At 39.7% G+C, this 12,718-nt stretch overlaps 1 protein-coding gene across 1 annotated transcript in view; it reads right to left on the reverse strand.

Annotated features, from left to right (window-relative positions):
• LOC138020732 (dynein axonemal heavy chain 5-like) overlaps positions 1-12,718 on the reverse strand; it is a 58,258-nt gene that overhangs the window by 21,165 nt on the left and 24,375 nt on the right. Inside the window, 15 exon segments of the mRNA XM_068867666.1 lie at positions 243-335; positions 1,617-1,862; positions 3,004-3,159; positions 3,913-4,081; positions 5,067-5,194; positions 5,290-5,427; positions 5,534-5,619; positions 6,260-6,407; positions 6,884-7,051; positions 7,555-7,629; positions 7,733-7,834; positions 8,918-9,140; positions 9,885-10,111; positions 10,634-10,952; positions 11,617-11,747. Of these exon segments, the coding sequence (XP_068723767.1) occupies positions 243-335; positions 1,617-1,862; positions 3,004-3,159; positions 3,913-4,081; positions 5,067-5,194; positions 5,290-5,427; positions 5,534-5,619; positions 6,260-6,407; positions 6,884-7,051; positions 7,555-7,629; positions 7,733-7,834; positions 8,918-9,140; positions 9,885-10,111; positions 10,634-10,952; positions 11,617-11,747 (2,409 nt within the window).

The following is a 12,718-nucleotide window of genomic DNA, read 5'->3' on the forward strand; positions in this document are numbered from 1 at the left end:
CGCAATCTTCTGCACCTAAGTATCTGTTAGTAAAGGATAGGTTATACCATTGTCTATAATGATCCCATCTCGTCCCAATACGTTTTTTGTGCCTTGTGCAATGCTATTTAATGCTATTCATCACTGTCGATGAGATTAATGCAAGTAGAGCCATCTGGCGAAAAAACGGTACCGAAGGTTTGAACAACAAGGACTCAACCGTTTTCCCACATGTCTCGTTGATCGGCATAGAGTAAACTTACCGCCTTTTCTGTCAGAATCACACGGCCAAGTAATTGATCTTCCAAGCCTTTCATAGTCACAGTGAAGTCAATAATGGAAGTACGAGCACTGATCTAGGTAAAAGAAAAGGAGAATAGGACGCGAAAATAAGACTCCATACGATACGTTTAACCGAGCACACACTAAATTCGGATCCCAGGACTGACAAAGCATTGTGGAAAGCGAAAATACTCTTTCTGAGTAAGTTATGGTAACTGTACTAAGATGAACAAAATTATCACTGTCGGCATGGATATTCTCTTCACTGTTAACGATATATGTCTAACAGCAATGGTCCAGCAAACTTTGATAAAATTGTGTTACGTTGAACAAGTGGATGTCAAAAACCATTTTAAGGAAAGCGTTATTTCAGCAAAAATAATTTTTTGCCCTTTTTAGAATCTTAAGTTAGTTGTAAATTTGACAAACAGAAAAACACGATAACGAGAAAGAGATAAAATTATGAATATTGTCATAAATAATTCGCCTTGCTGATTGAAGAAGCGGTTAACTTAAATTCTACGTTACGTACAGGTTTAACATCAGAAACGTCTAGTTGTCGGCATGTTCTTTAGAGCGATCGAGTTTCAATCGAGTGTCGTAAAACCAAAACCAAAGTAATTCCTTTGGCCAATCAAAAAGGACGGAGACAATCCAGTAAACCAATCAAAACTCTAAGAAATTACACGTAGCCGACACAAAGCGCGGTAAGATGTGCACGCGCAAGCCACGATTGGTTTTGGTTTCACTTCTGATTGGTTGAAAAAGTAGCGCGAGAACTTTGAACCAATCACTGAGTAAAGTAATGAAAAACCAAAGCAATTCGCTAATTACTTTCGACACTCAATTGAAAACCGCTCTATCATGGATCATTACTCCTCCTCAAAGAGCTCGGCACAACTGATGGATCATTTTCGAGTTCCCTTCGACTTCTTATTTCAGAACAAAGACAAACTACTAGTTGAGATAATTTGTCTTTGGTCATTTGATAAGATCTGTTTAATTCTAATAACAATATTAATAGGAGTAATAACAATAACAATAATAATAGTAGTAAAAACAATATAATTATTATCGTTATTATTGTTATTATCATCGTCATCATCAACAGTCATTTATGTAGCGATTTGTACTCCAGACTTGTGAATTCATAATTAACAAATGTTACAAGAAGTGCGTTCCAAAAAGCAAATTAATATACCTTTACGTAGAATGAATTTCTTTTTTAAAATGCTATATCAAAAACTACGATCTATTACCTATTGCCTTCGTACTTAACCTATTTTCGGGGAAAAGGCTTAAGTGCCCTTGGAAAAAGACAGATGTGTGGAATCCGTTTCCACGGAATCACTCACCTCAGGGGTGTAGGCAGGGTTTGAGAGTTTGGTTGTGATATACAACATGAAGCCTGTCATGACATCGATCTCTTTGTCCCCAACTTTCACTTTCAGGGTGCTGCCACTTTTAATAAAGTTCTTTTCCAGGACATTGTCCAACGCTGGATCCATTTCTTCGCCCACGTCCTCAATGAGCAGTGGTCGTCCTAGTGAAAGACTGTCCTCGAGGTGGTTTCGGAAATATTTGTGGTTGAGCGAAGTCACCTGTTAAAAAAGAAGCAGTGTTCATGATAATTTAAACTCTCCCGCTTTATTAAAATTAGCGCTGCTGAAATTTGAAGAAAAAACACCGCACGCGTTAGGAATACAAAAAAGATAGTTTAGTGAACGTTTTTCTTTGCCCTCTCTGAGATCACTGGAAAGTAAATGAGGGTTTTGGCAACCACAAAGAAAAAGATTCAGAAGACTGCAACAAAACTTGAGAAAGGAAAAGCTAAACATTAAAGGGGCTAGGTCACGCAATTTTAAGCAATTTCAGCACTGATCGAATGGTCATAGAATTAACTAAAATATCAAAATAACTGTTCAAAACTATAGAAGAACTCTTACAAAACACAGGACAGCCAAGAAGAAACATGGATGGACAAAACTGGAGAGGATTGAAATGGATTGAATTTGGGTAAATTTGAAAAACATCGGCCCACCTTTTTTCAAATTTATATCAGTCTATATCAAAATGTCCTTTACACAGCTGGAAAGTCATTCTCAGTTGTTATGTGGCCATGATTTTGCAAATGAAAGAGTCTTGCTCTGCCAATTTGACGTTTAGAGCTCATAATTAACAAAATTAAACAAAATTACCTAAAATAGGGTGACCCAGCCCCTTTAAAGGTTCATCCGTTCCAAAAGGGACTAATTTGGGGGGTTCATTCAGAAAGAGCACGGCTATACTCTAAAAAGTCATTTAGAAAAAAATCATCTCCATTAAAACGACAGGAGATTAGATGGTCTAGCAATCGATCCCTTGATTTGTGAGCATGCTGGTTTGTGGGGAACAAAATGCATACACACATACAAACATAGTTGATTGACCACTCCCTTTTTGGGGCTTTTCAGGGCAATGAAATGAGACAAATGAAAGAACAAAACAAAACAATAAATTACTGTTAAGAATCAAAACTGGCTGGAGACAAACCAGCCGCCGAGAAGTTGAACCAGGGACTACCAGATCAAATTCAACAAGTGGTGAGGGCGGGTCTTGAACCCGGGATCTCCGGTCTCAAGGCAAGCGTCTAAACCACTTGACCGAACTGTCCCCTGCAAGAGTGAAACAGTACGAATCCCAAAATAATTCAATTGCGCTGGAAATCGCATTTGCCTGATCAACCACGAATCGATTACCTACCTGCATTTCGTTATCTTTTTCCCTGTTCCTAATCCAGGCTTTACCTTGACCTTGTGGATCTATCAACAGAGGATATCTCGTTGCCTTTGTAACGATGATACCGTTCTGCACGGATAGTTCGTCGTTTGGTAAACCCTGAAGATTCCACTCTCCCACCTGGATACGCAGGACACATAAGGTCACAGGTTGGTGATATTGTTAAAAAAAGTGTATATTTGTTCATTTTTTAAATGATTATCTTTGTGCTGATAAGCCATGTAATTTTTTTTGTCTGATTTGTGAGCAACATAATTATTAAACTCGGTATGCATCTTTGGAGCATTTATTTCTTCCTTATGTTAACACCATTTTCAATACTAAATTTCGCTCAGTACGGATTTCCTTACTCGCTGGTATGTACCCTTGTACTGCTTTCATGACATGGATGTGACTCTGTTGTTGTTGTTGTTTTTTTTTCTTTTATATAACGAGCGGTAATAACTGAATACAATTCAGGGCTCTATTTATTGTTTACTATATCGTGCCCTTCTCCGTTCTACTTTTTTGTATGTAATTTCCCTTTTTTTTAATGAACTCAATAGCTTCCTGATAATGTACCTTTCTTGAATGGATTAAATAAAGTAACAATAACAGGGTTACTTCGCAAATTCAATGACTACTGAAAAATGGCATTTGCCGGTAACTCGCTTGAACCTTAATTAATTCGTAAACCATTACTTTGGAATGGATATTGAACTATTGTAGTTCACAAAACTGATTTTTTATAGTGTTTCTTACATCTCTTAGATAGTACGCGCGCTGTGATTGGCTAAATTAGCGGGCCGTATTCTACTGTACAGCACTTTACCAAGCACTTTTACTTGGAATTGGGCAACGGGAAAAGAAACCCAACTGAACAAAACTACTTACTGTTGCGGCATCAACAAGCATAGCCGTGACATTGAGATTAGCAGTAAAAGGAATCTTGCGAGACTTCATGTCCTTTTGCCATTTTGCCATCAACATGTCACGAAATTCCTGGTTGAAGGGACCAGAATACGACAAAAAGCCTGTGCAAAGCAATACATCTCCGACCAATCTGCGACAACAAAAAAAACATGATTGGATTGGCAACAACTGGGATAACTAAGGTACTCGAAATTTTAGACGAAATCAAGAAAATTTAATCATCTAGAACCAAATTGGTAACAGCGAAAAAACTAATCACCCACAGAATTAACATTTGGTTTATGTATAATGAAATGCCTTTTTTCGAACAGCTTCTCTCACGTAGTGACTTTTACACGGCGAGCAGTTGGTTTCTCCTACACTTCCCGAGAGGAACCACTGCGAGCAACCCTTAGATTTTCCATCGAGCCCCACGTGGTTCATTTGACATCGTTTCGTGTTATTTTGCGTGAAAATATGGAATCACTTCATAGCAGGCTCGCCCAAACGCGGTAGTTACGTAGGTGAACGCATGCGAGAGCGCCAAAACAACTTTAATGACTCGTTTTGCCGGTTCAAATTTAATTTATTCGTCCATGGCGCTGGACGGCGGCTCACTCAAAGAAACCGTTTCCCGCAGTGGTTTCTCTCTCAGGAAGCGTAGGAGAAACCAACTGCTCGCAGGATAAGTGACGTTATGCTTCAGCCCTTAAACTACAGCTTTAAAAACTTATCTTACAAATTTTTCTGAAAGGTTTTCAAACAATTTCTCCCAGGGAAAAAATTAGAATCGGTTAATCCTACTTTCAAATTCTCGGGCGCCACCATCTTGAATAACTGTCACGTGTTAGGGTTGCCAGATGTTTTTGATACAAAGGAAGCGATGCCGAAATACACTCATTTCGGATATCAACACTTTCTTTGAAAAAAATCCAACATATTTGATCGTAAACGTTATTTCCTGTGGTTGAAAATTGTTAGTTAATCACTTTTTTTTCGAGAGAAGGCCATTGATAACGAGATAGGAAGTTCCATAGACAGAAAATAGTTTTATTAAGAATACACATGCAAAAAGTTGAGATCTTAAGCACAAACATAATAAAATGTCTTTCGTGGGGAGTCCTGTGTGGCCATACCTGCCGATTTGAGCCTCAAACTCTTTACTCTGCTCAGTCCATCTTTCTTTCTCGCCTCCCAGACCACCAATCAGTGTGGAAGCTGCCAGCATCTTCCGGCGACAGGTCTCTGCATCATCTAGAAGATCCTGTTAGTGAAAAAAATGAAATCAGTCAGGGTTTTCTTACCCCACTGAAGCAACTTTTGCTTAAAACAGATAACCTCATCAAAAACTTGTTCTACCTGTTTTTCCTGTACTGCTTTGTCGTACATAGCCTGTACTTTATCCAGTTCAGCTTGCTTCTCATCCAACTGGGCCTGCGCCACGTTCAGATCGTTTTGTGCCACGTTCAATTTCGCTTCCTGAATAGTTAAATTAGCCTGTGAAGACAAACATCCAAAACTCAGCATTTTGTTGACATTTAGTGATTGAAAATTGTAGCATAAACGAAGCACTGCTGTCAAAGCGCATGAAAATACAAATTACCTTTAGAGGTAACACCTCCGTGTTGATACCGAAAAAAATCGACATTGAATTTGTCCACGAGCACAGACCAGCGACAGCTCCACAAACTTGTAAACAGAGTGCCCTCGAGTATTTAAATTCCACTAAGAAACTGCATCAGAACCAGAAGAAAAAGAAGCACCGGAAATTGCTCCAAGAAACGCCCGTTCACCGAGGATACTCCACTACTATTCATCACTTTTTAACTGTGCTAAAATTATCATTTTTGAACGAGTAAGGAGAGTGTCCTTGTCCACATTGTGACTTGAAGGTAAAGACACCCATTAGCTGGTGATGTAAGAGGGCCCTTTTATCACTTTTCGCTCTGTTTTTTTTCTTAAAGGGGCTACGTCACGTTACTTTAGGGTGTTTAAGGAAAATCTTTAGTTACTCACGAGTTTAAAACTGATGACGAGATGACGCTGACGCTGAGCAAAAGCGACCTTTATCCAGTCTAGGTTCCATAAACTTGAAAAACGTCGGGCCAATTCTTTTCAAGATTACCCACAAGCAATCCGTTTCAATCTTGTCCATTTTTGTGCATCCATCATTCTCTCTTCTTTTGCTGTATTTTTTCTTAATGTTGGTCAACAGTTTTAAGTGGTTATTGCAATATTTCATTCTACTTTTCAGGGATTTTGGGTGTCGTGAAATTACATCATTTTGCGCGACATAGCCCCTTTAACTCGAAGACAAAAACAGCCAAACAAATGGCGAGATGTGTTACCCTTTTGGCAGTCTCCATGTTGTAGTCATCCATTTCCAGGTAAGGAGCCAAAAGTTCGACCATTTCGTCATTAATGGTATCTTTAGGGAAGGACTGAAGCGTTGACAGGAAGTTGGACTGGCTCATCATCTGAAAGAGATAAATTCTTGTCTTCGGTGACTTTTCAACTGCAGTAAGTTCTTTCAATCAAAGGAAAGGGAAAAGCATCAATGAAATTCAGAATATGGAAAATGTGACAACCTATACCATTAACGTTGTTCCCTTTCAAATGGCCTGAAGATCAGCCGAAGGTCTCGGCAAAATTATACACAATTTTCACATAGTTGAATTGAATTCAACAAAGTGAGAAAAAAGCACCTATAGAAAGGAGTTGTCAACGGTTTTGTTCAATTAATCAGCTCAGTGTGATTCCTTTAAAGGGTGAATTCCTCGCGTTGTGGCGGGGAAGCATTTTCTTGTTCCTTGTTTTTTTAGTTTCCGACATTGGCCCGAAAACATTGGCGACTTTCGAGGAGCAAAAGCAAGAAAGTAACTGTACTTTCAAAATTTCACAAAGCCATGGAGAGCAGTTCACGATTTCGGAATACTTCAGCTTTTAATCTCACCTTTAAAGATTCACTCCATGAAGGCTTGGAACAATTTCTTTCCGGATCATAAACAACTGTGTCCAGTCTCTTTCGGAATAAGAGCAACACACAGTCCATAATACGCATGATCAAATGTGGTGGCTTCGGCAGCTTTCGTACTGTAGCAATGTGCGCCGCTTTGATGGTCTGGTGGGAAGAAGAGAAGTTTGTTACGTTTCACCATTTGTTCTTACAAATCGCTTGGTGAACATGCCTTTCACATTTTAAATGGCCTGCTTAAGGCGCAAGAACCGACGGTTTGTGTTTTGTTTATTATCCTAACAAGTAAGTTCTTGCCGATAATCCTTAGAAAGAAAATCATTTCCGGACTTTGCTTGAGGGCAAACTTGAACGCTTCCGTGACCCTTTTCAAACAGTTCGAAAGGGAATGGACCTCTTCAGCTTTTACGTTTTTTCTTCCCATTTTAGACCATGTGATGTTCCCAAGGGGATTTTCCTATTGTTTTTTCATAAGTCATGCGCACGAATGCACGTGCATAAGACGACATTTGAAAAAGAAACTGTTCCCTAGAGTAACATCACGTGGTCTGAAATGGGAAAACAAGACGTACAAGCCAAAGAGGTCCATTTATAGACCGGAACGCTTTCGGGTTTACCCTCACCCTATCAAAACCGCAATTTGACTTCACCTGTAAAGCAGCTTCAGCTTCCTCTAGAGCCGGTCTTGCAGCCTCTAATTTTTCTTCAGCGACAGCTTTGTCAGCCTAAATACATAACAACAAACAAATCAAGCTCGATCAAAAATCAGTTTACTCTAGAGTCATACGATGCTTGTTTATGCTTAGAAAAGGGAAATGCTGTGTTTACCGCAATATCGTCCACAATGGCTTGGGCCTTGTCTTTAACTTTTTGGACTTGAGCTTTGACTTTCTCTGCTGCTTGAGCTTTCTCAGTGACCTCTCTTAAAACCTACAGTTTAGAAGAAAACATAAAGGATAAAGGAAGGCTCGCACAACTGTAATGACTAAGTGTAAAAGAGAAACGATTACTGGAAGGATTGGAAGAAAAAATACACGTATTTTGTTTTGATTTCTTTCAAAATTCCTACTAAGGAGAATTATGTGGTGTGCTATAGTGCGATTTTATTGAGAAAGAATGTCCATATAAGGCAATCGCAATTGTTATTTCTCAAACGCAGAAACGAATTTTGAACTTGTCGTGCAAACTAACCGTTCAGAAATTTCAGAATGATGCAATAAACAACAGACGAAATCGGCTAACTCAATGTTGTACCCAATGCAAACCCTTTGGGAATAAAACGTTTTGTTCAAGGTATTTCCACATCATACACCACTGTGACGTGACCTTATCCCAAAATGGCCGCCATTTTAGTATTGTTTTGTTTGATTGGAAATTGGCCCTTTTGGCCTCGTTCAAGGTAAAATATTCTTTTGAATTTTACGTTTAAAAGCGAGGTCAAAAGGGCCAATTTGCAATTAAAAAAAAGAATAGTAAAATGGCGGCCATGTCGGAATTAAGTGTATTTGATGTCAATGCTACACTATGTCGCTACTACATGAGGCGTTTTTCGATTTATTATATTTCAGCTTGAAAGAGAGGTTTAGAGGACAAAGACAAAGAAAAAAGTGGATGATATGTAAGTATTCTTCACATTCATTCCAACGTGTTTCTATTGTTTTTGTCCTCACTGCCTCACTATCAAGATCAATATTTGATATTTCGAAAATGAACTATTCACAAAGAATCCTAACCCCGGGAGATAAAAATTGGGTACAACACTGAATTAGCCTATTTAGTCCATTGTCTATTTTCCCGCAACACTTGGCTTAAAATAGACGCTTTTTTTTCGCTGATGGAGACAAACCTAATACCAGATTCTTATTCTTGAGTAATGGACTCTTGGTGATGTTAATTGTCTGCATTGAGAGGTTGAAGTTAGGGACTAGAGTGAGGTGACACGGTTATTAAAAGCAGAGCGAGTCTCATAACTTGCCTTTCTGGGAATATCTGATCACCAACGAACATCCCTACCTTTTCAGCCTTCTCTGATGCCACAGCCAGCTCCTTTTCTTTCACAGCCAATTCTTTGGACAGCTGCGCAACTGATTCACTTGCCTCCACAAGCTTTGCTAAGCCAGTGTTCATTCTCCGCGCTAACTCGCCAATTTGTTCTCGTTTGGAAGCATAAATTGTTTTGTAGCCGTTTATAAACGAGAGATAAGATTTCGGGGTGACATGGGTTGCTCGACGGTACCTGAAAACGGGGACATATATAGTTCCACTTAACCTCTCCGGTTAATTTCTAGTTTTTTTTCATTGTTGATGACATGACTGTTGATTGTGTAGGACTACAAAAATAAAATTATAACTTTTTGAAACTACACCGTTAGGAAACTAAAAATCGGTCTGCTAGTGTCTTGGTTACAACGAAATTGAGGTCACGTAGAATGTGACACGTGACCTGATCAGCTTCGTCCAGATCACCAGAAAATTGCACCTCCCTCCAGTTTGTGAAATCTGAGGTAAACTACCTCCTGGACTCCTAACTTTCTGTTAGCATACACACCACAACGTCTCTTATTAATCATTGTCCCGTTTAAATATAGCGTAAAATGAAATCTCAAAAGGGAATTCTTAGTATTAAGGTCTTGCTTTCTCGTAGTAACTGAGTCCAATTGTCGTATTTGCTTGAATGGGCTTTCGTTTTTAGAATATTACGATTTAACGCAAGGAAGGCAATATTTGACCAGTTGTATTCGAAATCATAGCTTCATGACTTCCTGAGCCCCATTAGGATCCTGATGAATCACAGGACCCACATCTAGATATATCATACAAAATATTTTGTTCTTTTTGAAGTATCCAATGAAATTTTCCAGAAGAAATTTCATCCTGCTGAGATCAAGCACACAAGTCACATAGGCTGGTGGGTGAAATGGCTAACTTGACCCCAACTTTAGACCTTGAAACGTAAAATGAAGTCACACATCAACGATACCTCTGAAAGTAATCAGTGCAGCTGATGGCCACACCATCATGAAAGACACCCATTGCATGTACCACTTGCTTCTTAACTTCAGCTGCACAAACGATTTCAAAAGTGGACAAAAAGTGATCGGCCACTGCAATTAAAGCATCCTTTGGCCAGCGGCTGAACCAATCCATTGTGCAACCACTGATCAGACCTGGAAACTTCAAAGACCTGTTACGGAATTTCTCGCCAACCTGTCAACGTAAAATGAAAAAGCGGTAATACAGAAAACTATCTTCAGTTGTTGTTTGATTGTCAAAATAAGTTGCAAAAGAACGCAGTTAGGCGTTTTAGTATTGCGGTGCTTAAATTGCCTTCAGAGTGTGTCTGTCTGCAGAGCAAAATATGCATTACGGGTAATTTTGAGACACGAAGTTGCAAACTTTGGTTGCAAACATAATTCTTCGATAAAAGGTGAAAAAAATATGGAAAATAATTTTTTTTTTTCACTCTTACTAAGAAGTCTTGACGTTTACAACTGGGATGATATCCCACATCAGAATGCTTCTTACGGTGTTAATTACAAGGTAATAGATACACTGTTGTAGCCTGTTCCAGGCTCCGAGATAGTAGGGAAAGCGCAAATATGAGCAAACGAGTGTGTCTTGTTTTCGCGTCCGTTTTCTGCTCGTGCCGACCATAGTATCCGAGAGCCTGGAACAGGCTAACTCTGTTGCTGTTGATGAATGCAAATGAAAAAAGTGACAATAACGCACCGGTGAGAAGCACAACACGACATGAAGATTGTGCTTTGCGCGAGTCAAGAAGTAGTCGTAAAGATTCTCGCCCGTAAGAGGTCTCCTGGGAAACTCTTTCTTCATGACTGGAATAAGTTCGCCGCAAATTTCATCGATTTCATCACGAGCGAAAAGATTTGAGATCTCTCCGGAAGAAAGCAGGTTGTTAAGGTACTCAAGGAATCCCTCTTCCTTGATTTCCTGGTCAGTGAAGATAAATGTTATGCCTTGACCTTGCATACCGGCTACCCTGTAAAGATGCTTGAGGTCCTCCATCAAGTTGGATGCGTTATACGACCTGAAAATATTCAAGAAGTGAGAAGGTAATGAATAATAGGTGGTTTGCATCCAATCTCAATTACTGGTGGACGAACAACTAGGAGCTAATGAGAGATCTTTTGTTTTCATTCACTTACATGATGGCGATGAGTGACGTGTAAAGCATCTATTTGCGAGGACGAATCGGAGAATAAGAAGGCCCGCGTTGGGGCCGACCGATTAACTGACTTACTAGCATCACTGCCTAACTGACTGACCCACCGTAAATGGATAAAGGACATTGGTGTGTTTAGCTAAGGGGAAGACAAGAACGAGAAATCTGCCGGATTCCAGTTGCAAGTCTAGCTAAAGCGTTGTTTAGAAAGCTGAATGGCCGAGTAGGACAGTGACTTTTACAAGTGTAGAGGGTGACACGACTAACGGCTAGGTCAAAAAGATCCTTAGACTCGACCTGTTGCAAACAAGTTGATTGCACGCTTGAAAGTAGCAAGAGCCCTTCCGGTGACTGTTCATTCTACTTTCGGATACATCTTGCACCAAATATGAGGCACATCAAATCGTAGTAGCGTATTTTCCGCACTCGCCTCACCAATCTTGTTGTCAAACAATGCACTTTTATTGTCGCTAATCGGCGGCATTAATGATACTATTAATACGTACAACATATTGTTCGGTCACTGTACCTCGTAAGTGTAATCTGGAATGTCTTGTAGCCAGCGATGAAAGAAGCGAGACGTGTTAAGCTTTGCTTGCCAGAGCCCCCTACACCTACAAGAAGGGCGTTACCTCGTGGGGTGCGAATTATACGGGACACCTGGAAAGACAGAAAATATCAGTTACGGTGATTCCCTAGAAATATAACTTATCATAGATTTCCGATGAAACTTGACACACTGTTAAAACATGTCAAGGAGATCATAAAAAATGTAATAAGAAAAGGCGGTCACCGTACTCGTTTCCATGATGCGACGCTGACGAATACGGCTATTTGAGCTACTTTGACAATTACCGCGCACCCCAAATGTTGGACAACTTTAGCTCGATTTTACAAATGTGATCCAATGTATAACGCAGAGCGTGGTGTCATTCCATGGTTAATTCAAGTACATGCCTGAAAAGTGTATTTGAATGCCTTTGTGAGTACTTCACACTCCAAAATAGATTTAACTTAAGTGTGGGCTGTTCGACTCGTAATGGCTCCTTCCGTACAATTTTATGAAATTGCCATAGATTTTCACTGATTTTTTCACTACTCCATGAAGACAACGATAAAATGGGGCTCACCGTACTCGTTGAGGAGAAAATAACCATTCGTTGACGGATTAGGCTTGGCGTCAATGACAATTCGCCATTTTATCAATGTACCCGCGCTACTGCGGGCGCCAGTGACGCAAGAAATTATGCGCAGGAGGGTTGCGCAATACAAAATCAGGGAATCACCTTAAGTCCTTGACAAATCACCTATTTTCAAGAACGTCAACTGTCTAGAAAAAGAGTACTTAGCTTTCAGTTGAATCATCGTTAGTAAGTATTACCAGGGATCTCGATAGATCCCGTGTCGCAAAACATCATTGTCGTGGACTCCTCGCACATTCAAAACACGAAAACAAAACAAATGTTTTAACTATGTTTTAACAAATGTTTGACAGAATCCAAATCATATCCAACACGATAAAAAACATTTACCGTTTGGACAGACCTATAGCCGCTTTTGCCTGGTGTTGGCGAAGTAATGTCACGATACAAATGGATTGGTAGGAACGATGTTGAAGCAAGGATGGAGAT

The sequence above is a fragment of the Montipora capricornis genome, chromosome 10, assembly GCF_036669925.1.
Source record: "Montipora capricornis isolate CH-2021 chromosome 10, ASM3666992v2, whole genome shotgun sequence".
Taxonomy (NCBI): Eukaryota; Metazoa; Cnidaria; class Anthozoa; order Scleractinia; family Acroporidae; genus Montipora; species Montipora capricornis.